Below are 26564 nucleotides of genomic sequence, written 5' to 3' on the forward strand. Positions count from 1 at the left end.
AGAAAGGATAGGGGTAGAAGGTAATATACACTATGTACAAATACAGAATATGGAAATAAATGTGGGATGCTGCACCGCGCATGATAGGAGTACTCCGTGCAGGGGAGTGCAAAATGCTTGGTGGGGGGGAGGAAAAGCCGGTTGCGGCCCACAGGATGTCTTCAACGGTCTTGAGCCAGGCGAAACGTCACGCGTGACCATTGTCTGCGTGTGGGGGCATCGACGTTCCTTTGCTCATTTTTTGCAGGCAGTTTGAATGTGGAAGGGTTCTAGGACTTTCATTTGTAATTTTCTCAGCAACGCAGCCACCTTTGCATGTAAAAAAAAAAAAACTATCCATCTTGCACATTTTGATATTTTCCTTTAATGCCCCTTTAACACACAAAAAAGGAACCCTAGTGAAATTAAGCCCAAGGAAGTGCAACAACTACATCAGGTACCTGGAATGGCTTCACTTCATCTGAAAAATATAACCAGAGTTCTTCAATGCATTTATGGGTCATGAAACTACAGAATAGCTTTGTACAATTGGTACCAAAGTTAACTAGATGCAGGTGTGTAAATAAATCAATTTTGACACCATCACACAAGCTAATTATCCAAAATTCCTGAAAGTATGAGGGGGCTCTCAATTTTCGTCCACATGTATCAATGACAGAAAACTGGGTCATGAGGCAGTGCAGCAACAAATTTTTCTCAAGCACACACGTCCCATAAATGTTAGCTGCAAACTGTACACTACCTAAAGAGACCAGCAGCCAGCACAGTGGGAAGGTTGGTGCTCATCAGCTGCCTCATAAGCAGTCGTCGTCGTTATTCATGTATGGCTCTATAAGCTCTAGAAAGTCCACCCTAATTCAGTGTAGGAGAGTGTGAATGTGCATTTTTCTTGAGGGGAATTATGTAGTGTGCTGAACAATGAAGGCTACAGCCCTTTTGATGCCCTGCCGCTCTGGGTTCAGGGGAAACAACAAAGAGCTCTCACTCATACATATCCCTCTGACCACTGAACACAGTGAGCAGCGAAACTGTGCCATTCCCCTAAAAGATTAGCTTTTCTTTTCATTTGCCGACAGCGTGCATGTGCCAAAAGTATTTCGGCCTTGTTGGCAAAATGACTGCCAATGAATCATGATTGGGGATGCTGTACACCTGCAGAATAAGCTGCCAAAGTTGAAAGCTGATGCTGTGCTCAAAACAGTGTAAGCAAGGTGAACAGTTCGTTATTTTGATATTTTTGCCATAACGGTACCGTAATTTCGGGCATACTGCCTGCACTTGGTGTACTGTCCACCCGACTCAAATTTGGCTGAAAAAAAATTTTCCAGTAGATTGTCCGTACCTGGTACACAAAGCTCCACTGCACATTTAATGCTATATTCTGTGATACTGAAAAAGAAAATGCTGCACAGTCAACACCTATGAAAAGTCCACAAAGCCCGAATTTCTAACTTTTAAACAAGCATAGCTCATAGACTGTATACCAGAATTTGCGGTACTCCATGCATGCAAATAAATTTGATGTGTACAAGGTTTCAGTGAGCAATAAGCACAACACAAAGGCTTGGGAGTTGTCTGCTAATGTTACTCTCCATGACTTCTAAAATGTCCCATATGTATAGCTGGTTAATGAGCATACGCATGCTTGGCCAGCATATTGCATAAGACATAAATCCCAACAGGCCCCTCTGTGCAGCAGTTGGGCGCACTGTACACAGGTAAGGCACTAGCCGCAAGAACTGCTCGTTCCTAATCTATGTGAGTAGTGAGCTACTACAGTTAAAGCTCGTTAATTTGGCCCAGTCATGACTTCCAAAATGTCCCATATGTATAGCTGGTTAATGAGCACACTGCATGCTTAGCCAGCATATTGCATAAGACATAAATCCCAACAGGCCCCTCTGTGCAGCAGTTGGATGTACTGTACAGAATCCGAACTGCCGGCTCGGTCCCGGCCAATGCTCACTAAGTCTATGGTGTTGAACACATGCTAATTCGGACACTATGGGTTTTGCACTGGTTAATTCAAATGGGCTCTCGAAGGGAGGCCTCTTACATGTATGATTGGCGCGGCAGATGATCGTCGAAATAGCCCTACTCAAAACATAAGTTCATGCTGCACAGTGGCTCGCACACCTCTGACATGCATGTGACAGCAGGCGTGATGGCAAATGGACGACCCAATCTCCAAGAGCAGCCCGCCTGCTTAGTTTCAGTTTCGCTTTTCCGAGCGTTGCACCAGCCCGAGCGACGGTGGCTCAACTAGCCAGCATCAGCCAGCCTACCTATCCCAGCTGAGCACCAATTCAGGCGCTGACTAACACGTCGCTGATGGACCCCCCCCCCCCTTTTTTTCTTGCCACTTCGGCACCATTTCAACTAAGTAGTTTCGTTCTTCCAGTGTGCCGAAACTGCACGATCGTCAAGTGCCATTTGCTGTTCATGCAGTGTAGCCTCCTTACACGCAATGGTACCACTAATGATGGTGTGACACTGTAGTGGTGGAGCTCCACCGTGTTGCACCTTGAAGGATGTAGAAAGGCCTTACGATTTTGGAGCACTCCGGCTTTGATGCTCCCGACAGTATGAACGCAATAAAGTATTGACAGAAACATAAAAAACAGTCACTGCCACGCTATTCTCATCACAAAATCGGGCAACCAATACCCAGTCTTTCACCAAATAAATTTACCAAGCTGCTAGCGATTCTTGACAGTTTTTTCAGGCTCATTAGATGAATTCAAACATTCTTTAGTCCCTTGAAGTTCGAAACGACAAGCTTTTACTGTACAATAAAACTGTAATGAAGGCGCAACCGTCGCTTCAGTTTTGCATCATGGTAAAAAAATAATTACAGCACAGGTGTGTAAACAGTTTTTCGTAATATAACTAATACTATATGCCACCCGTGCAGGCTGCCACTTGCAACCCTTTGATCAGTGGTGGCATCTCTAGCGGCTGCTTTCATCCAGAAGCCAAACTTCAGTGGGAGTTTCATGACCACTAAAAGTATTGAGGGACGCCGACATACCCTTTCATTCAATCAAAATTCCACAAGTTCCCATTAGCATGTACACACTACTCGCTGTGCCAGCAACACAGCGGGAGCTGCTCCTGATGTCTATACAAGGCAGTGCATGTCAACAAAGATGGACATATGAAGCAACACACGACTAACAATTGCCAGAACGAAGCTCGCATGTATGAGAAAACCCAGACATGCGAGATGCGACACTGCACAAGAGATAGGAGACTGTATTAAGTAAAATAGCCCTAGTGCAAAACAAATGGTGTGACAGTATTAAAGGCCTACGTTGAATGTGTGAATGTTAACATGCCTCTCATTTATGACCTCCTTTCCACAACTTTTCCGTGGCCTCTCTTTCCTAAGCAAAGTACATGAAGGCTACTCCATCGGATAGCATTCTTCTCTCCTAAGCAATAGAAAAAACACCTACAACTTGTTTCAATACAGAGCTTGGTAACTGCATCTTAGTACTTATTAAAGTACATTAGTACATTAAAGAAAAATAAAAGAAGCTGAACAGTAATACACAAATGTGAAAAACATGGATGCACTCTGACATGAGCAGCAACATATGCACACTGCTGGCTTTCACACAAAGCTCTTTTGCCCCTTGCAATAAAAAGCTGACACAAAAAAGCTGCATTCATAACTGTTTTTCTTAACCACGACCTGGCCCCCTTGTATCTTAGTCCGCCACAAATGTTCCATTCTCACCATCATAGAGAAAGCCAGTGTTGTCCTTGACTACATATACAGCAGGCGACGCAGGAGAGGTCATGTTCTCCCCCAGCTGACCAACACAGGAAGGAGGCACCGTGAAAAAATAGTTGACTGGCTGGAACTCCTCTGCCATTTTTGTAAAATTTTCCTGAAAAGGAGGTGCAACAAACATGTCAACACAGAAGTTGTATTCTGTCCTTCGTACACAAGGTTTCTCATAGGTTCAGTTGGATTTCTTTGCCCTGACACACTATAGCGGCACATAGCTGGTTTCAGACTACAGCAAATATATCCTGCAGACCTTTGCACAAGAAGTTTAAAGTGGCATGAGAATGCTGTTTTCAATTCTGTAACACCTAACTCATTAAAATTTAGAAAAATTTACATTTTCAGTTTATAATTCCCAAATGTAGAAATTCAAAAAATTATTAAATTTACAGAGAAACAGAATGATTTGAAAATAAAACCTGAATTAGGTCAATCTTTTAATGCATCGAAATAAAAATTTCAGACTTATACATACACCAGTTAAATATAGCAAAATTGCTTCAACCACCTGATGATTTAGACTAAATTTTACTGTTCAACTCAGGTCCAAGTCGCCCGTTGAAATTTTAGGTTATTTCAGTGCAAGTGTTAGCAGTCTGCCCATGTCTACTGCAACTGACAGCTGCAATGACACCACAATGACAGGTGAACTGCAATGACAGCTGCAAAAGTGAGGACAACACAACACATCCATAAACTCGTCTTGTGACATGAAGGCAGCAGATTCCAAGGCAATGGAATAAAATACGATATTTCACACCCCAAGGCAGCATGGGGCTTTGAGAGTCACCATAGTTGAAGGCTCAAGATCAACTCTGACCACCTTGGGGCTCTTTAAGGGGGGATGCGGAGCTAAAATCGCAATTTTCCCCCAAAAACTTGTTTTAGATTTGAGTTGTTTTGGCATCGTGATTTAAAAAAAATTTCTCAAGAAGTTTGGTTATCTGCAAAGCAGAAAAGAAGATAATGAATTCTTTTCATGAGATGGTGGTGCATGTTCGCCATTGAAAGCTCCTAAGAACGCATTTTTCAAGGCGAGGCTGCACAGCAGCAAGAAACGAAATGCGAAGTGAATGTCCACATTGGAAACTTTGTTTTTCCCATTTTCTAGTCATGGGAGACCTTCTATTGAAAGTACAGTAGTAAAGAAAAAACTAAAAAAGAAAGGACAGCTCTAAAGCTGAAAAAACAAAAAAACATGAAGCAATTGCCCCACAGCAGCGTCGTGTTGAAGAGGAGGGCCTAACCTATGCAGCAGAGCACTTTGATTAATTATTTTTGGCCATAAAATTAAATAGCACGTACTGAAATCTTTGAACCTATTTCTCTCAGCTTGCACTTTTTGGGAAAACAGACCCGTCAGGAAAACCATAATTTCCAAGTTGCCTCGCGAAAAGCTGCTTTCAAGGTCGTTTCCAAACTGAAATTTTGTCAGGAATAAGATGAGGTACTTCTTACACCCTATAAAAAATTATCAGATGTCTGATATATAATGACAACAGAAAAAATAAACAGTTTTTAAAGTGATGGCATTTTTACAGAAATGGCATAAAGAACACAAAAATGGTCTTATCCTGCACTCTAAACCACACAGAAGGTATCTAATCACAAACAATTAGTTATATCACAATTAATTCTGATATTATAGTTTTCCTAAGCTGATAGTCCTAATAGCTGTATATGACAGCTGTAAGTTTTTCTTCTGTTTGCGCTATGATCATGAAATATAGAATATGGTCTAAGGACAACAAGCTAAAACCATTCCTGAAATTTTTATCAAAATTGGCACAGCAGTTCACAAGCTGACTCTTAAATCTAGCATCCCCCCTTAAAAGGACACTGTGGACAACTCCATCCAATTATTGTTCGCAGTAAAAATTGATTCTCTGGCTCTTCCTGGGTATGGTGACGTTTGTTCAGAAGCAAAAGACCAATTTACCACCAATAAAATTGGATTTAAAAATCATCCTGCCAGTTGACTGAAACTCTCGATGTCCTTACTGGACAGGATGAGCTGCCACCATTTTGAAGTGAGTGGCACTGTAGCATAGCCTCTGGAATCCACACCCAAAAATCAATGTCGACGCACACATTTTACTTGCGAAAGCAGCCGTGATGGCAACACCTGTATTTTTGTTTTTATTGCTTTATAGTTTATAACAGCTCTGTTTCCAGTGACAGTGGTGGTCTCTTTGTGATTAGAATGTAGAGCTATCGACACAGGCCTACTTCTAGCTGTCCTCAGTGTCTCTTTAACGAGCGCTGACACTGCATAGCACATGAAGGCATTTTTGCATTTCACCGCCACCAAAACGTGGATGCTGCAGCCATCACTCAATCCCAGGACCTTGGTCTTAGCAGCTTCCGTACTAGGTTCCATACAAATTTTCAAAAACCTCAGCAATGACAGCTAAAAGAGTTCCATGCTTCAACACCAAAGCCATGCATAAAAAAGATTAGCAATAAAATCGGATAAAAACCCGCCATGGTGGCTCAGTGGTTAGGGCGCTCGGCTACTCATGCGGAGTACTCCGGTTTGAATCCGACCGCAGCGGCTGCGTTTTTATGGAGGCAAAACGCTAAGGCGCCCAAGTGCTGTGCGATGTCAGTGCACGTTAAAGATCCCCAGGTGGTCGAATTATTCTGGAGCCCTCCCCTACTGCACCTCTCTCTTCCTTTCTTCTTTCACTCCCTCCTTTATCCCTTCCCTTACAGTGCAGTTCAGGTGTCTAGGGATATTTGAGACAGATACTGCGCCATTTCCTTTCCCCCAAAACCAATTATTATATTATTATAAAATCGGATGACATTGTATGTGTCTGAGGATAGGCATTGTCATTTATGCCACGTAGACCCATTTCCTTGTTCTGATACACATCAGCAAATTTGCCTTCACCTCAATAATAGAGATCAATATTCCTAAAGAAACTGCAGGCTAAATTTTGTTAATGAGGCCATTTCAGCAAAAGTATAACAGGATCAGAGAAGGGTTTGATGAGCTTTGATGTCTAAGAAATGCAGGTTGATCCACAGCAATGCCCAACGTGTGATAAATGCAAATAGAAATGTGACAAAAAAAGCTAGACTGCCCTCTTTAGTTCACAGTGTTGGTATCATACAGGTGCAAGCAATACAAGAGAAACACTGCTGTGAGCTCATCACACACCTGAGGATGTTATAAAATATGGAATGCCCCACCACAGTTGCATGTTGCCCGCTTTAGAAACCAGGATGACTCAACACACCGAAGTGTTCATCTCGCACGTACTGCCTTGTTTAAATTGGAGTCACTGTTTTTGAACCTGTTTAAAGAACTACAGCCACCGTATTTTAGTTGCATGTTTTTTCTCTGTAATAATGCATAGCACAAATACCTGTATCATCATGCAGTATTTGCCTACAACTGCTAAATAATTAAGAAATGGATTTCTTCTCTTTTTTGAAATTCGTTTCAAATTCGTCAACCGAACGATGACTGCAACATGTAGGAAGTAATTAGGTCACAGGAGGCATGAAAAGCTACAATATAACCTCCGATATGTTGTTTGTCATCATTGCTGCTCTTGAAGCAGGCAGGCGTAAGTGTTGCCGTGAAATAAAACTATGTATCAGCGATTATATTGCAGTTTTTTCATACCTTATGCGACCTAAATGCTTCTTACATATCACGCATCAAGATGAAATTCAGTCAAATTATATAGTGGCGGTAGGAGAATACCATGGAGTGATCCATGTACACTATTTCCTGACACATCATAGTTCTTTAAGTTCGGGGGCATGCCCTGCTTGGCTTACAACTGGGGGTGCCTTCCATCTTTAGAGAATACACAGACGCTTGCCCAGCACCCCCTTCATAGCAACAACCGCCCCCACCTCGTCCGCTACCCGCCCGCGCAGTGCCTTGTCCTTGCACACCAGCGCGCTTCAGCGCATGACCCATCCTTTCATACTGCTAGCATGTGTACACAGTTCATATTGTTCACCTAGCATGGGAGATTATGACACAAAAAAAAAAATGAGCAGGCAACGCTTTTAGGCATGACTTTTTTTCTATCCAAGATTTTAGATGACATCATGGCTTAGTAAGCAAAAGGCAAAACAAAATTCACCTCACTGGATTCTAAACACCATTCATTTGATTTCATTTCACTTATTCCACACACTGAAGCATATGAGGGGGCAAGAGAAAAAGCTCGCAGCCCCTAATACATAGGGGCAAGAGCAGACACAGTACAAGCGGTACATGAAACAGAAAGAAACAACACAATTTGTGAATATAACTCCTAGAGAAAAAAAATCATCTGACACTGAGAGACATGACACAATTCTAAAAATACAACAATAATATACAGATTTACAGAGCAAAACAGTCGCTATGTCCTTCAGTGCAATGTTACAAAAAACTTTTAAATATTACAAAACACCAATATATACCACGTATACAACCAATCTGCATGCATCATAATACATATGCAATAATACAAACCAAGTGTAAAACACGTTAACATTTCTAATATACTCATGCATCGTATCATTAGTAGTGTAAGACTGGCCTTCGGCTTTGGAACCTTCAGAGGCTGGCGCTTAATGAAGAAGACGGCGAGAAGCGCCGAACGCTCCGTCCCTCGTGCGTGCTCTGGACTGACCGCTGCCTCTGGTCTTTACCTGGACTGTACCGCTGGTTGTTCACAACGCAGTGGTTTGTAAGACGTTCCTTATTACAAGTGGCGGAGGTGCCAACGATCCCCTTGCCCTGGAACTTCACACCCGCGCATTGCCTACCGCCTCAGCAATGCCTGAGACCGTCACCCAAACCGCTTCACCGCTTCTGTCGGCTGTCTTCCGTTCCGGCGCCGTGCGGCAGCGTGACCCGGCCATCTTCAGCAGCACAGATGACACGGATGTGGAGGATTGGTTGGCCTCCTATGAACGCGTAAGTGCATACAATAAGTGGGACGATAGTGTTAAGCTCACCAGCGTTATCTTTTATTTGAGCGACGTAGCCAATCTCAGGTTTCGAAACCGCGAGGCTGACATTTCAAGCTGGGCAGCTCTCAAAACCAGTCTGACAGCAGTATTTGGCCGTCCCGCTGTGCGTAAGCTCCACGCCGAGCAACGCTTGTGAAGTCGGGCCCAGCAAACCGGTGAAGACTTCACCAGTTATATAGAAGATGTTGTCGACCTCCGCAAGTGTGTCAACCCTCCTATGAGCGAGGCCAACAAGATCAGACATATTATGAAAGGCATTGAGCATGATGCCTTCCAGATGCTTGTCGCCAAGGGTCCCGAGACTGTCTCCGGTGTCATCAGCTACTGCCAAAGCTTCGATGAGCTGCCCAAACAGCGCCTTTCTACCCGGCGTGCAGGCTTTCAGGAGGCCACACTTTCCAGCTAGGCTCTCCCAGGGGACGGTGCTCTGGACCAACAGTCACTCCTCCAGCACATCCAGTAGTTTGTACGTGAGGAAGTCCCACGCCAGCTATCTTTGTCTACCTGCCCACCTACGCCTGCGCCGTCTCTCACTCCCAACCTACAGCGTGTCATCGAGGAGCAAGTCGCTGAAGTCTTGCCACCTCCTCCTCAGCCACCCCTGATCGCGGCTCCTCTGACGTACGCTGATGCCATGGTGCGGTCGCGGCCCTCACCTGCTGCCCCTGTCTACAGGCCACCTACCCGCCAGTTAGAACCCCAGCGACCTGCAACCCCACCTTACCGTCCAGTTGCCTGCCCCCAATCACAGCCGCAGCCACTCAACCCCTGGTGCACACAAGACAACCACCCTTTTGCTACGCCTGTGGTGTCGCTGGCCACGCGGCTCATTTGTGTCGCAATCGCGACCACCGTCCCTACGATTACAGGCGTGAGCCGATGTACAACCTCCCGCCATCATCCTCGCCTGCGTCACACGAGCCGCCTCCGGATTCTTCTTCTCCTAGTTATCATCTCTGCTCCCCCCGCTCACTGTCTCCTGTTTCAAGCTTCCGTCCGTTTCAAAGCGTCCGTTTTCCAGCTTTGTTTGACTACCAGCAACCTTCCTTGGGCCGCACCACCACCGTTACCCACTGTATTGACACTGGCACCCATGTCCCTTTGCGCCAATGTCCTTACTACGTGTCAGCATCATTGACGAGCAGGTGACCGACATGCTCAAGCGCCACGTGATACGGCCGTCGCACAGCCCATGGGCATCGCCAGCGGTCCTGGTCAAGAAAAAAGACGGTTCCATCCAGTTCTGCATCGACTACCGTCGTCTGAACAAGATTACACTCTAGGACGTTTACCCTCTCCCCCGTATCGACGACGCCCTCGACTGCCTGCAGGGCACCAAGTTCTTTTCTTCATTGGACTTGCGCTCTGGTTACTGGCAGGTGCCTATGGCAGAGGCCGATTGACCAAAAACTGCATTCGTCACACCCGACAAGATCTATGAATTTAATGTCATGCCATTCGGCCTCTGCAATGCACCCGCCATATTCGAGCACATGATGGACAACATACTCCGAGGGCTCAAATGGCACACATGCCTTTGTTACCTAGACAACGTTGCGATCTTTTCCCCGGACTTTTCACCTCACCTCCAGTGCCTTGAGAGTGTTCTTCGCTGCCTGGCCGACGCTGGCCTCCAACTCAATTTGAGAAAGTGCCGCTTCGGAGCTCGGCAGGTCACTATTCTCGGACATGTCGTGTCAAAGGATGGCGTCCTCCCGGACCCGGCCAAGTTGCGAGCTGTGGCCGAATTTCCGAAGCCCACTTCTGTAAAAGATCTCCGCAGCTTCGTCGGCCTCTGCTCCTACTTCCGCCGCTTTGTCCGCAATTTCGCCACTATCATCAACCCCCTGACCAAGCTCCTTTCCAGCCATGACCTTTAGGCCTGGTCGCCAGCCTGTGACGAAGCGTTTACGACACTCTGTTGACTCCTGACCACTCCACCAATTCTGCGTCACTTCGACCCTCGTTCTACGACGGAACTCCACACCGATGACAGCGGTGTCGGCCTCGGTGCAGTACTCGCTCAGCGCAAGCAAGGCTTTGACGAATATGTTGTCGCTTATGCTAGCCGAACACTCACAAAAGCTGAAGCCAACAATTCTTTCACCGAGAAGGAGCCTTTAGCCATCCTTTGGGCAATCGTCAAATTTAGCCCCTACCTGTACGGGCACCTTTTTGACATTGTCGCCGATTACCCGGCCCTCTGCTGGTTGTCTTCTTTGAAAGATCCCTCTGGTCGACTGGCGCACAGGGCTCTGCGACTCCAAGAGTACGACCTTCGCGTTATCTATCGTTCAAGCCGCAAACATGCCGATGCTGATGCCCTCTCACGTTCCCCTCTACCATCTGAGGCAGAGCCTTGCATACCCGCCCTGCCTTCTGCAACGTTTGAGTCCACTGATATGGCTTCCGAGCAACACAAAGACCCATGAATCACTTACCTCTTAGATCTCTTATATGGCCAATCGTTTCGACCTCCTTCCCGTGCTCTCCGTTGTTAGTCCCACCATTTCGCCATCCGAGACGAGCTTCTTTACCGCCGCAACTACCACCCGGATAGTCGAAAGTGGCTTCTCGTCATTCCGACACATCTGCATTCCTTCATTTGCTCTTCCTACCACGATGATCCCCAGTGTGCATGGGCACACTGGGGATCATCTTGAAGACCTTCACCCATCTACGACAGCGGTACTACTGGCGTGGGATGGCCCGTTACATCCACCAGTTCGTTCAGTCCTGCACCGCATGCCAGCAACGAAAACATCCACCTCGCCGACCCGCCGCTCCTATGCAGCCGCTGCCTTGCCCAGTACAGCCCTTCGAGCGTGTTGGCATCAACCTCTACGGCCCTCTTCTCAGCACATCAACCGGGAACCGCTGGATCATCGTTGCCATCGACCACCTTACACGTTACGCTGAAACATCGCCTTTACCATCCGCTACAGCCCACGACATTGCATCCTTCATTCTCCATCTCATCATTCTTCGCCATGGTGCGCCCAAAGAGCTGCTCAGTGATAGAGCTCCAGCCTTCCTCTCTGAAGTTGTAGAAGCTCTCCTTCAGGAATGCAACATCGTTCACCGCACCAGCTCCACCTACGATCCCCAGACAAATGGCATGGTTGAGCGTTTTAACCGCACCATCGGCGACATGCTGGCCATGTATGTTGCTTCCGACCCTTGTAACTGGGACCGCGTTCTCCCTTTTGTCACATACGCTTATAACTCCGCTGCTCAAGCCACCACTGGATTCTCTCCGTACTTTCTCCTGTACGGCCGTGAGCCTTCTTGCACAATGGACACCATTCTACCTTACTGCCCTGATGCTTCCAAATTTACAACTCTTTCTCAAGCCGCAACTTATGCCGAAGAATGCCGGCAGCTTGCCCGGTCCTTCACTTCTCACGCCCAGCAGCAGCAGAAAAGCACCCACGATCCCCCTGCACTTCCTCCCGCTTACCTTCCCGAGTCTTTGGTCTGGCTCTGGGTACCCTCCTCAGGTCCCGGCCTCTCTTCCAAACTTATTAACAAGTGCCAGGGACCCTACCGTATTCTTCAGCAGACATCCCCCATCAATTACCTCATCGAACCCCTTACGCCATCCCCTGATCATCGTCACCGAGGACGCGCCATTGTCCACACAACCCACCTCAAACCATACTACGACCCCGCCATCGTCACACATCGGCCTAGGCCGCCACGATGGCGCCCTTTCGCCCGGGGGAAATTGTAAGACTGGCCTTCGGCTTTGGAATCTTCAGAGGCTGGCGCTTAACGAAGAAGACGACGAGAAGCGCCGAACGCTCCGAAGCTCGAGCGCCGAACGCTCCATCCGTCGTGCATGCTCTGGACTGACCGCTGCCTCTGGTCTGTACCTGGACTGTACAGCTGGTTGTTCGCGACGCAGTGCTTTGTAAGACGTTCCTTATTACAGTAGAAAGGTTGCTTAACCGTCTTGAAATTATGTTCGGCAGCACTTGCATTCCGTAATTTGTTCTTGAAGGAACCTCCCAGTGTTCCTTGTGCCGTTTATGATATGGTTGATAGTTTTTACCTATGTTAGTCAGCTTTGATAGGAAGTTATTTTGCTTTTTATCTTTTATTACGGACTTACACAGAGAGAAATGTTAATAGTGTTTCATGTTTACTAAGTTCAGCTGTTTAAACAGCGTACCGGTTGAACACTGTGGGGGTGAGTTTGAGATAATTATAATCTTACCTTGAACACAACTTACTTTTGCAACATTAGTGCATGTAGTGCTTCCCCACACGAGAAAACAGTGCGACATCAGTCAGCACTCAAACAAAATTGCAAAGCCAACAATTTAATTTGCACTATGTCACCACATATCATATTTATTCACATAATGAATGCATTCTATTCCCAGAAAATCTGAAAATTTGGAGTTGCGTTCATTCCGCAAGGTAAAATATTAAAAAAAATGTTGAAGAGGTAGAAATAGGACAAAAGTAGGCTCATGGAATAAATACTTCATCCACAAATACATCACCTTCAAAATAAAACAAAATGCACTCACAGCATGGTTTCTGCGCTAGAGGGCATAGTCAACAATATCTTAAACCCACTAGTATAACTCGCGTAGCGGCCTATAATGCTGTCTAAAGGGAGAACAGCTAGGGTTCACTCAAGTCCAACAACCAGCATTCAGCACAAAGCCTGGCCGCAACAAGTTTCTAAAATCCTTAGTATGGCATATCAAACAAGTGGGCGTGGCTTCTTTTCGTTCCCAAATTACTTGCATTTTTATTGGCTGTTCGTAATGTAGGGTGAGATATATAGTAAGTTTGGCACTCAGCAGTAGGTGCTATATATTATTCCTAGATGTTCCGGCGTTCAAAAAAGGGTGCCTGCTAGTATTCACTATCATCAGCAAAACAGTGCACCCAAGAGTAGTACGGGCGTTCATTATGCGAGCACCTTCATCATGCAGGTAAATTTGATAAGCGTTAGAAAAAGTATTGTGGTTGAGTAAGAAAAATAATCATTAGCAGCTGAGTGGCTGCCAGCTCCATAAACAAGGCAAAGGTGAAGCAGTGCAAACAGTCCCTTCCAAGTTACAACAGACTTCCAAACTTGAGCACAATATGTGTAGTAGTGCAAGGCTGCAAAAAAAATTACTGAGGCACTGTTGTCAGATTAAAAACACAACGTTTTCTTCACCACCCATTATTGTAGAACATATGACAGTCACTTTTAGAGCAAGCACAGAAAAAAGATACCAAAATCTGGATTTTGCATTGCCACATACAATGATTCACATTTTGGCATGATGTGGTGAAAACAATGCAGTAGTTCTGTTCAACTCACCCAGAACACACTGTCTGAAATATACCAGTCGGCTCAATGACACTTAAATAAGAAGCAAATTCTGCACAAGTTTTGCAACTTAAACCTTCATCACCCAATTCGAACAGCAAATATCATATAGCTACCCAGCACTATCTATTACAGATTACCATTTTTACTGCAGCTATGCATACACCTGTCAGATGGGCAAGGTGAAGTGCACCTCGTGCAAGTGCCACTCAGAGATTGCCATTTGCATCTCGTCAATCAGGAACGTTTAGTGACCCTTAGTTCATCTTGAAGTGAGTCAGTAAACTCACTTGGCTTAAACACTGCCCTAACCCCATTTGCATAACCTCGATAACAGTGCTTCCACAGTTTGAATAAACACACTTAAAAGCAAGCATCAAAACTAATTCCAATATTTGGCTGCTAAAAGGTGCTTCTAAGCATGAGCATAATGTATTCTGCCCTTCTAACTCTGTAAGTGCTCGATACGCTTCATGCTTGTCATTACTTTAACATTTTATTCTGCTAATAATGTTTTGCCAAATGCTTTTATTTTTAAAGACTGCTTTTTAAGGGTACTCTAGTTAGGCTGAAAAAATAATGTGACACAATATAATCAATATTAATACGAGGACATATTTGCTTCACCTGCAGTAACTGTTTTTTTCTTCTCTGGTGCCATGCCTTTCATTTTTAAATACTAAAAGCTTTTAAACCAGGCAAGTACCTTCAGGGTGCTGGAGTCGTCTTTTCCTTTTTCGCCGTCAGTATAGATGAAGAAAACTTTGTGGCGCTCCCGCATAGCCTTCAGGTCATCGCAACTTGTCAAGTGATGCACTGGTGGCCTAGACGACAAAGTCAGTTAAACAAGGATAGTTTTGCACCCCGGACTGGAACAAGCAAGTAGCACCTAAAAAATAATTAGCACCAACTCACAACTTGTTGTCTTTAAATTACATGCATAATTACTACACACATACATTTAATTCAGAATGAAACGCCCAAGTCAAATGTAGATATCAAGAATGGAAAACTGGGCAAGTTGGTAGGGATTCATGTTTAACTGCACAAAAAAACAAAGACAGAAAACAAGAATGCACAACACGGGCGCTCGTGTCGTTTCTTCTTGTTCTCTGTCTTCGTTTTTTTGCGTAGTTAAACGTAAATATCAACATTAGCTCTGGTTGACAACTCAATACACTTAAACTTTTCCAGAGTTAAACGTAGACAAAAGTAAGAGCCAGAACACTGCTCAAAGTAAGTGTCATACAGCTGGCATCCAACAGACAAAATCAATTGAAGGTATAAGCTTGAACTAAGTCGTTTAAATTAGCCCAAATTCCCATTACAGCAGATCTGGAATAAGCAGCAAATAACAGTCAGCAGTGCGACAACATAGAAACTTGCTTCATCATTCCTTCCACTTCCTTTCCAAGCTGGCTCAATCAATACCTTTAAGATGGAATCATTCATACACAAACAAGCTGCTTGTATTCCACTGCTTTGGCAGTAAAGTTGACATAGAAAAAAAAAACGAAAAACTATTCTACATTAGTAATGCAACTGAATTAAAGCATGATACAAAGTTGCCATTTTCAGAGTTTGAACTGACCAAGGGCAAATCAAGACTACGCTCAAAAGCACAGCATGTTATACACTGAGAACCTGCCAAATTTCATTCATCCAACTGTCAAAGTAGATTGTGGCTCCTTTCCATAAGTGGCCAGTATATAAAGCCATGATCCACATGCCAGGTAACAATTAATGAAGGTTTCAGCTGCCGGACAGTTACATCGAACTAAACTAACACAATAAACAAACAGCCAAAGCATTAAAACACCTCTGGTAGTTTCCAGCGTACATCATGCACTCACAAATGCAGCTGATGAGGCTGCACTGGCACAACTCATCCTTGAAACTAGTGCCCATGAACAAAGCATGCTATATATCAGTTTAAAAGCAGGTAATGGCCACCTGCACTGTCGTATAAGTACCATACAACAAAGAGAGAAATTTTCACAGTTATATTTACCCATCCATCCTTCGTCCAAACTCTGCAAGCTCCTCCCTGTTACGATCGCCCTTGTACTCAACTGTCTTGCCACCTTTGATACTGCAAATAAGAAAACAGGTATCCAAAATCTCAATGAAGCCGTAATGCAGCAGCTAGAATCTTTACCACAGTGAAGTATTTGAGTATTTGCACAGAAGCACACTGCGTCATCACTGAGGATAGGAGCCTTTTCTTTTAAACTACTTGCTCAATGTCACCAAAGTGATGACATTTGGCAGTGGATTTTTTATACCCCATTTGGTTACATTACTTTACTCTTTATTCCAAGACAAATAATATGACCCAACATTTGTGGAGATGTCAGAAAAGAAGTGTAGAATTTATGAGCTCAGTGCCACTTGTCACTATGAAGGGGAAACAAGCATCTGCCATTTTTCTTGTTTCGTTTTTTGCCGAATATATCATCTTTTCTCGAGGCATGGTTTGTTAATGCACAAAATTGTTTGTTACCAGGTCAGTACAGTTGCTACCATTTCAAAAGTGATTACATAACATCTTGCCAAACTTGTGATACTGCCCACCTGCATACATTTAAAAAAAAATTATTTTACATCAGCTAGAACTGTAATTCTAATTGTATCCTTTTTGTTTGTAAAAATTTAACTGCAGCTCCCAGCTGGAAGCCTTGAGATGAAATGAAAATAAAAATAATGAGAAGGAGCCAACTACGCTATTGAGTGGCTGGCAGTGACGACTAAACAGAGTAGCTGAAGAGGGAGAGAAGGCCACATATCCTAATCACTATCATGCCTGAAACAGTCTGAAAGGTGTCATTGAACATGTCTGGCCAGGTCTCACAGTCACCTTCAACACAACAGAGACAGTACCATTAAAAAGCTTGGCATTGGTCCAAATCTAAGCCGTCTATGAGGTTTAGGCACAGGATAGTTGAGCACAAACGAAGAGAACCATTTGTACCTGTTACTGAAGCAATGGTCACTATTAGGCACAAAACCACAGATAAGCACAGAGAATAACTTCAGCCACACATTCCTGCTGTGCTTCAAAACTCTTTTGTGCCTCACATATAAAAATGCGTTTAGCTCTATGCAGCCAGGAGAACTCATGCACACAAGCAGTCTCACATCAGTCAGTCAGCAATCTCCAATATAATCAGTATCAGCTACACACAGTGCCACCTAAACAGTACTTGCTTTGAAGAGGCCAGGCATGAGGTACTCCAAAGCAAGTTCACTGTGTTACTATTTGTTTTTATTTCAACGCGTGACTGCCTAAAGTATGACCCATCAACACACAGTTTAACAAAGAGGTGTATACCAATATGGTGAATCACAAGAGCAAACAGTAATTTAGGATGCCCAAAATGCTTTGACAAATTGTTAGTGTAGTGTCGGCAGTAACTTGAAGCAATCACGATTATATCAGGTTACTTCTGTTTTAATTAGCAACACATTTCTACTAAAAGCGTCATCAACTGGGCAAGCTGAATTGAGTTCAAAGCAAACACAACTGACATAATGAACTCAAGCTGATAATCTATAAAATCTGTTTATGCATGTCACAATACAAGCAACCTGAACAAAGGTTTCGTGCACATCATATGCAATCCAATGTAATGTCGGTGAGTAAAGTTAAGATGGTAGATCATGAGCAGCGCACTAGGCAGCAATGTGACCATTGTGTACAGAATTATCAAATCATCCCAAGAAAACACTACAAATGCAAAACATCAGTTAGCTTGCTCTATCACTGTACGTCCTCAGCTTGCACAATAGGTAAGTGCTGAAACTACCTGTGCTCTTCCCGGCTAGCTAGTAGCATTACTGCATATTAAGGCGACCAAAAAGAGAAGGCCTGACGTTGAACTTTACCAGTTTCATTCGATATTTCGTTTTCTGATCGGCACAATACAATGAAAAGAAAGTCCCTCACAATAGTACAGTGGGGAAACCTTTGACGCTGTACTCCATAGCGACGGACGTAAACCGCGTACAGTCCACGCGGCTTACACGGATGTCGGTGTCTGCAAGGCTCTGAGCCACCTGACTCCAGATAGGTTCCAGCATCTTGCAGTGACCGCACCAAGGCGCGTAAAACTGCGCCACGACAAAAAAGGGAGAAGTCAGTGGAAACAAATCGTGAACAAACGCTGGCGAAATTGCGAAGTGTAAACACGGGCATCTACCTTGACAAGCCATGAGCCTTCGTGCCGCACGTCTAGAAATCTGGCAAAACAAAAAAAGAACGCGTAACGTAATTAGTGGATCACTTTCACTTTCCCAGGACGTAAGACCGAGTGTCTAACCAGGAAAAACATGCTCAAAAAGACATGTGGGCACTTTCCTCGAACTGCACCTCTTTAACAGCAAATAATATGTAATTATCGCGAAATGCATTTTCAGCAGGTACTATTTCACGCGCCAACACTCAAACAATAATCAAGAAAACGGCACACAACCTGTCACTGAGTTCCAAAACTTTGCTCGCATAGGCGACCGGCACGCAGATCAGCACACCTATCAGAGGAAGTAATTTTTTTTTTTTAGTTTACACAGTACATACACACAAGCTTAGCACGCTAACATATCACTTCGCACTTTTTGTCTGCTTACCAATTAGTAGAGACATGAATAACTGCGAATGATACATGATTAGCTATCGTAAAGCACCATCAATGAACGTAGCTTTCACCGCACAGTCGCCATATCGATGTGATGTGAAGACTTTTCCGCGGGTTCATAAAGCGCTCGCCAGATGGCGCCACAAGTATAGTTGAACTGGCGCCAAGAATTAAACATGGCGTAGAGCAGCACGCACCAGGCACGTACAGGTTCGGCCGAAATAATAGCATGGTGGCTCTCTCCGCACCTTTCCTTCACACGGCGCGGATATGGCTCACCCTAGACTTGCCCTTCTCACCACCTTAATAATAAGCAGTACGCTCGGTGTTTGAATTTTTCTCGCACTTTCTTTGAAGAAGATAAGGTTTCTTTGGGTCAGCGGCCTACTGGACATATCGGCCGACATAAACCAATTAAAGGACGCCGATTTCAGCTTTCGAAATTCGGTTTTAACCAAAAAGGTCAATATTCTTGGCATTCAAGGCATAGATAGCTGGCTCTTGAATGCGAGTTACACCCGGTCAAAGCTGAAATTAAGCAGGAAGCCAGGGTCATGATGCGACGATGTGTTGTATACAAAGCTCAGTTGTGCGATTTGAGTTATTGCTCTGCTAGCTTACACGCCTCTGACGACCGGGATGCACCAACTCCTCGCCGCCTGCAAGCTAAGCACTGTTTGTTCACTATCACCACCTGCTTAGAGCAATTCGTCGGTTAGGTAGGTTAAGCAACTGCATGCAGGACACTGACACGAAACCGCGCATGGGTGTCACGAAAAGGTATGTCATGGCTACCGCGACAATTCGGCGGCAGTTCCATCACTGCCATCGACACGCAGACCACGTAATGCTCCGCTCTTGCGCTCAACAGAGCGCGACAACCAACATTAGCATGTCAGCCTAGCTCTTGGAAGTAAATTTCAACTTGCGTTTCTGTCAGTCGGCTATCTCATTTAGCTTGATTTACTCTTTTAATGGCGATAGCAATTTCTTCTACAAACACAGCTCCAAATATAATATCATCTGCACGGTAATTACTTGTAAGTTGTTCATGATGACAAAAACACCGAGACAGGCTTCAACTGGCCTTTGACCACACGGATTGCCGCATTAAATCACCGAAAAAGTCACTATTTCATTCGGCGAAAATAATATTCGCCGAAAAAACCAAACTTGGCTTCTGAAATAAATCGATAAAAGTCCGCTGAATTTTCAAAAAATAAAAACCGAAAAGTCCAACCTATATAGAACCAAGCGCACTAGCGGCATTTTCCGGTACATGTATCAAGTACCTTTTCATTCTGGCTAGATAAGACGTGAAAGGAGCTTGATCACTGAGGCGTGATCCGTAATTATTTTTGCCGAACCTGTACATACAATCATGGAATGAGCAAGCAACAAGCAATGTGTAGACAAATTGTTTGAACATTCCCACGACTCTGTGCGCAGTCAACCTCATTCGCTTACAGGCCAAGGTGCTTGCAACTTGAAAGTAAATGTCAAATCCTGGGGCTTCACGATTTGGCCAGAAAGCTCTACCCGCCGCGGTGGCTCAGTCGTCACGACGCTCAGCTACTGATCCGGAGTTCCCGCATTCGAACCCGACCACGGCAGCTGCGTTTCGATGGAGGCGAAATGCAAAGGCGCCCGTGTGCTGTGCGATGTCAGTGCACGTTTAAGAACCCCAGGCGGTCGAAATTATTCCGGAGCCCTCCACTACGGCACCTTTCTTCTTTCACTCCCTCCTTTATCCCTTCCCTTACGGCGCGGTTCAGGTGGTCCGCCGATATGTGAGACAGATACTGCGCTATTTCCTTTCCCCAAAAACCAATTTTCAATTTTCTAGAAACCTCTGGTGACGTCAGTGCCAAACAAGAGGGAACATTTTTGTGTAACAATAACTTATTCCCAGATCTGTAAAAGCACAATAGCATAAATCATGTTCGCTTAAGCCACTTGAGCGGCTTGTCACGCGAAACCCGACAGTCAACAGGAATACAGCCACAAACTAGACTAATTTAGAGAGAAAAAATGAAAATTAGCAATTAAAAGTGCATAGAGTGGAGAGCAAGGCATAACAAAAATAATAACCACAATTAATATTTACAATGGCATCAAAATCCATAATTAGTTTAAGAATAAAAGCTTTCGGTTTTTACGAATATGGCTTAATCATGTACAAGCTTCCAAGGGAAGAGCATTAAATATGTCTGGGACATAATAGGTTGGGGGCATCTACCAAATATGGTACGCGTATGAGCAATGGAAAATGAAGGTGCATGGCGCAGAGGCCGACAATTCACCGCGGGTACTTTATATAATAATAATAATAATAATAATAATAATAATAATAATAATAATAATAATAATAATAATAATAATAATAATAATAATAATAATAATAATAATACATTGCTCATTAGGAAAGAAATGCGCGGGACATGTCTCTCTCTATTCGTGGAATCCTGAACCGCGCTTTGAGATAGGGAAGGAATGAAGGAGGAACAGATATTGGAGACACCGTAATGAGAACCTACAGATTAATTTCGACCACCTGTCGTTCTTTAGCGTGCAGTGACATCGCATAACACACGGGCGTACTTTTGCAATTCGCCTCCATCAAAACACTGTCGCCAAGGCCGGGATTTGTTTCCGCGTCCTGGGGCTCTGCAGCCGAACGCCATAACCGCTGAGCCACCGCAGCGGGTGCCTTTTTTCTAACGTTATCCCCACGGCTATAACGACTGCACCGGGGTGATAAAGGAGGGACTGAGAGAAGAAAGGAAGAAAGAGATGCCGTAAAGTGGAGGTATCCGGAATAATTTCGACTACCTGGGTATCTTTAACGTGCACTGGCATCGCACAGCGCACGGGCGCCTTAGCGTTTCGCCTCCATCGAAACCCGGCCGCCGCGGTCGGGTTCGAACCTGGGTACTCCGGATCCTGGACTGCAAGGATTGAACTTGTGTTTTTGAGAGATATCAACCAGTCTAAATACTGTGTAGGCAGCATTGAGACAACTGCGTGTTACTTTACCGTTCATCGGGCAGTGTTTATCTCTGTCAAAACAATTGAATAAATAATGTGTCTCACCGAATACTTCTTCAATGCTTAACATTTTAGTCACAACAAACTCGACAACATGCGTAACCAGCGGGGAACTAAGCTTTCGCTACGTATATCCTGGCATAGCTGAGCTAAGCCACTTCCATTTTTTTTTAAATTCTTGTGTACAGTCATGGACAAAAAGTTTGAAGGAAAAAAAAAACTGGAGGGGACACTTAAAGCTCCTCATTAAGGGTACGAAAGCGATAACATTAAGGGGTTAATGCCCCTATAGGCGGAACCTGGTGGTTGTCTACATTCATAGATCCCTGGCAACCCCCATACCGTTCCTGGCGCAGTGGTGCAGAGGTTAAGCGATGTGTCAGTGCCCGACAGATAGCTGTTTCAAACACAGCCACAGATGGGAGCCACAAAGGTTCCTTGCGACCAATCATTAATTGGCCCCTGCCACGGTGGGCTGGTTGTGATGACGTCATAAGGTCACGTGACCCAAGTGGCAGGTGGGTACAGTCGGATACAACTAAAAAATGAGGCGGCATAATTAAGTAAAGCAGCGCGAATGAAGGTGCCAGAAGGTGAAACGAAGATGGAACAGGAAAGAGCACTGAATGGACCGACTAGTCCAGCAAAAAGTTCTACTTTACCTTTCCTATACAGTGGACCCTTCGTTGTGCGTTTATTCTATACTGCACAACTGGACGGCCTCGTCAATCAGCGCTCTTTCCTGTCCCATCTTCGCTTCGCCTTCGGGCACCTTCATTCGCGCTTTATGTCAGAACGGACCAACAAGCCCAGCAGAAATTGGAGGGGACACTTAAGCTCCGCCCTAACGGTATGACGCAATAGCGTTAATGGGTTAATTGCCATGTATAGAGAACGTCATTCTCTACTCTACATTCATAGATCCCTGGGAGTCCCCATACCCCTGCGTCTCCATACCCCATACCATGCGTATGCAATATATTGCCACGTAGTGGTGAATGCAGTCCGGAGAGCAGAAAGATGGCGAAAATGGCGTCTAAATAAAACTCTTTATTTGGGCTAACTTGCGCCCGCAAAGAACTGAACGACTCGGCGGCAGCGTAGCAACAAGCGTGCAAGACGATCGTCGAACAGAATGCCTGCCGCTCTCAGCTATACTCAGTTTAAAGCTGATAACGAACTTTCGAGATAAAGCGTGCAAAGTTCCCACAACATTCTGGAGAGTCAGCTCCGCCTGGATGCGAACAATCGAGATAAATCTGGTCGCTTCTTGCATCACAAACAAAGCGATAAAGTGGCGTGCCGGCAGCTTTGAAGAATGAACAAACACAACCAAGATTCTCTGCAATATGCACCGGGACAGACAGAAACAGTCACCCACACAGCTGGGCCATTTTCCAACCCTATACCAACATAACTGCTTTAGAAGCTCACGCGATAATAAACGCCATATATAAGGACCATCTCTGTTCATTATACACCAAACCGCAAATATCAACATGTATACCGACTACAGCAAAGCCATTCGCAGTAAACAACTCCTACTACTGGCAACCCACCCACATGACATTCCAATAGAATCCTATAACCGCAATCTGAACATTACAGTCAGCCCGCGTTCGATACCTGGTCATGCTGGGATCGAGGGAAATGAATCAGTTCATCAACGGGCCCGCGAAATTAACATCCGGGTGCCCTCGATCCCTTACCGAAATCCATCGTCAGCGGAAGACGCCGCAACATACAAAGAGCAAATAGCAGAACACTACAAGAACACCACGGAAAACCGTACAACTTTATCCCAACCTCACACGTCACTCAACACGCAACAAGCACATGTCCTCCGCAAAGTTGAAATAATATTCTCCTCACCCCACTAATTCTCTGCAACTTCGGATGGCGTACGTGACACAGCTCATTGTCCAAACTATCTGGAGCTCAGGGCAGACACAGAACACATTCTGTACTCATGTAACCCTGTCATTACCTCCCCTTATTTTCCTTAACTTCCCCCTTGTTCTTGGAGTGCTTGGCCTCACTCCGGCTCTGCAGATAACCAACGGGCCTTAGCGGAGCAAGCGCTATTTTTAACCGGGCCTTAGTGTTGGCCTTGAACAAAGTTCTTTCCTCCCCCTCCTCCTCATTACTTTTGAAATTCAGTCGGTATATAAAAATTGTATGACTTTCCAGACCCTCCCAGAAGCAACTGAACATGTGCAAAGCACAGAATCCTCGTCTAATCATGTGCGTCACCGTGATTCTTTGTGGTGGGGATGCATGCGTGAACGTGCTGTGCTCACCATTTCCGTGCAAGAAAACCTTATTCTCGGTCATCTTTTCCCCAGAGACACACATAAACCACGCTTATGAGATTCGGAAACATGGAGGAAGCGAACAGGTGAAATCGGCGCTCAGTGGCTGGTGCGTTTTAACAAGCGGATTTCTAGGTCCTTGTGGTAAGCGCGCCAGCCAGTGATTGCGAGCAGTGCGCCGAATGTCGTTAGGGCACAATCCGTTTCTGCGGCCAAGCCTGCAGTGCAAAGGGTGAGGGTTCCCATTACTTCATAGGAACTCGTTTATGTTCGCCGAGAATGCGGCGATTTGGCAGAAAAGCGTGATGAGCGCTGCCAAGAGGCCCGTTTTGTTTTCTTCAAAATTAATAGTTTTCTTTCGCCTTGTTGCATCTCATACAAGGGAGACATTTTACCGATTGTGCACTCCGTATACCTATGGACTATCGATACCGAGCAGCATCGCTGGAAGGGATCAGTCGAGCGCCCTCAAAAGAGGAATGCGAGTTCGTCTATTATAGTTGCTCTTGACCCCCGTTTGCTTTTTGCCGTAGATGCTCAAGACGAAGCGCTCCCGTTTTCCAGCATTTCTTCCGCCTTCCGAACACTTTTGCGAGAGGGCTGAAAAATACAAAACAGCAGAAGACACTTCGAACGTTGGGTGCAGTGAAATACTTCGTCTCTTCGCATGTACTTCAGGGGACCCTGAGAAAATGTTATCTTTATCGAAAGTTCCCCTAAACGAAACGAACACGCTACGGTTTATTTTGACGAAGGGAAACTAATATCAAGAATTTAAATGTTTCCTAAAAAACATTTATTGCGTAATACTGAAAACTCCTCGCATGCATAAGTATGGTGTACTGAGCACTTTTGAAAAAAAAAAAACTGAGTAATTTTCTGCAGGGCTTTGGCATTGCGTATTATTTATTTATTTATTTATTTATTTATTTATTTATTTATTTATTTATTTATTTATTCAGGATACCTACATCGCCAGAAGGCATTATTGTAGGGGGTTTTGTACATGGGGTTCACACAACGGCAAAAAGTTTGCCACAATGCACATGAATACACCAGTGAACAATGATCAACACTAAAATAAAAAAATACAGGAAAACATACAGATCTAGAGTGCAATAACAATGTATAACAATAAAATGAAATACATCAGAAGAGTTCACACAGTAGTAAAGGCACAAAAAGAAAAAAAACACTCAGAAAAACTCAATGAATAAGGCTCTCAATATAATTTTCAATATCAGGGGCATCCACCACTTCATTCGGAAGCTAGTTCCAGTTATTAATCGTGTTAGGAAAAAAGGAATATTTAAACACATTATATCATTGTAAACTGAGCGAGTTCGGCGGCGCTGTTATGCCCATTTGGTACAAATGTTTGCTGAACCGCAAAGGCTTTCAACTCCTCCTGCAGCCTCTCGCGCAGAAATCCTACGGTCATTGCCTTCTTAAGCAGGTGCCTCCTCCATCTGTTCTTAGTATACTGTGGTGAATCTCTCGAGTAGGAAGTCCTGCACACATCTGAACGTTAGAGAGACATACTACATATTCTTCAAAAGGCACAGCGCTACGTACAATTATTGCGCACATTGTTGCCTAGCATACGCTATTCCTTCGAATGGTCAGAGCTAAGGAACAATTTTGGAATTGCGCTCCACACTGTCTCCCCGGCGAAAATTGTTCCATGTCTATAGAAATAATTCCGACCTGGGTTAGGGCTTGGAACACTGAAAGCTGTAGCTTGACAAAATTCGTTCAACTTAAAACTCCCTAAAATTGGATGCAATGCCGTTTCGGCAGAGGTATTCGCAGAAGTTCGTTTATCTGAAAAATTTGTTAAGTCGAAGTTTGTAGAAATAGCATATTACTGTATAACGAAGTTCAGCGTATGTTCCATGCGATGAAGGAGCCGAACACCGCTTACTTTTACGCTGGAGGCGTAGAGTAAATCGGAACGCATCACGTAGCATAATCGAGGTGCGATTGCACGGGTGACTCGATACAGAAAACAGCTCGTGATAACAGCGACTGCAGAACAGGCCTCATTTCACTCGGACCGTCTCCCTCTCGCTTCGCGGTCATCGTTTAGTAAACACCAGTGCACCATGCAGGCAGCGAAGTCAGTCGTCAACCTGCCGCACTAGAAACCGTGCATCGTCATGGATGCTGCTGCCGGGGGCTGCATTTCACGAGGCAGCTTGCATACGGCGCTCCACTTGCTCGTTGGCGGACGCCCGCGCCCCGGCCAATACTGTACAGAAACTCGAGAAACGCCCTCGCGTGCGAAGGGGTTTGCGAGCGTGGGTCACGCGAGCTCCGCCTTTCTCATCGCTGCACAGTTCTCGTGAGACTGAGCATACAGCCGCTTTCCGTTCGCTCGTTCGGCTTTATTTGCTCGGCACGGCGACGGGCGCAAGTTTCCGCGTATAGTACGTACGCGGCGTTAT

At 44.9% G+C, this 26564-nt stretch overlaps 2 protein-coding genes across 4 annotated transcripts in view; one reads left to right on the forward strand and one right to left on the reverse strand.

The window, feature by feature from the left end:
- Positions 1 to 18861, reverse strand: part of LOC144114025 (protein disulfide-isomerase TMX3-like) — a 33755-nt gene extending 14894 nt beyond the window's left edge. The window contains exons 1-8 of one of the 2 annotated variants that reach the window (XM_077647460.1): positions 18750 to 18861; positions 18596 to 18653; positions 18323 to 18362; positions 18070 to 18233; positions 16135 to 16215; positions 14830 to 14947; positions 8579 to 8719; positions 3743 to 3896 (exon numbers count right to left, since the gene is read on the reverse strand). In XM_077647460.1, the coding sequence (XP_077503586.1) occupies positions 3743 to 3896; positions 8579 to 8719; positions 14830 to 14947; positions 16135 to 16215; positions 18070 to 18233; positions 18323 to 18362; positions 18596 to 18653; positions 18750 to 18786 (793 nt within the window). In that variant the 5' untranslated portion in view covers positions 18787 to 18861. The remainder of the gene's footprint in view (positions 1 to 3742; positions 3897 to 8578; positions 8720 to 14829; positions 14948 to 16134; positions 16216 to 18069; positions 18234 to 18322; positions 18363 to 18595; positions 18654 to 18749) is intronic. The other variant, XM_077647461.1, reaches the window with a different exon arrangement.
- Positions 1 to 26564, forward strand: part of Gdap1 (ganglioside induced differentiation associated protein 1) — a 73656-nt gene that overhangs the window by 28468 nt on the left and 18624 nt on the right. The window lies entirely within an intron of this gene.

The sequence above is a fragment of the Amblyomma americanum genome, chromosome 1 (assembly GCF_052857255.1).
Source record: "Amblyomma americanum isolate KBUSLIRL-KWMA chromosome 1, ASM5285725v1, whole genome shotgun sequence".
Taxonomy (NCBI): domain Eukaryota; kingdom Metazoa; phylum Arthropoda; class Arachnida; order Ixodida; family Ixodidae; genus Amblyomma; species Amblyomma americanum.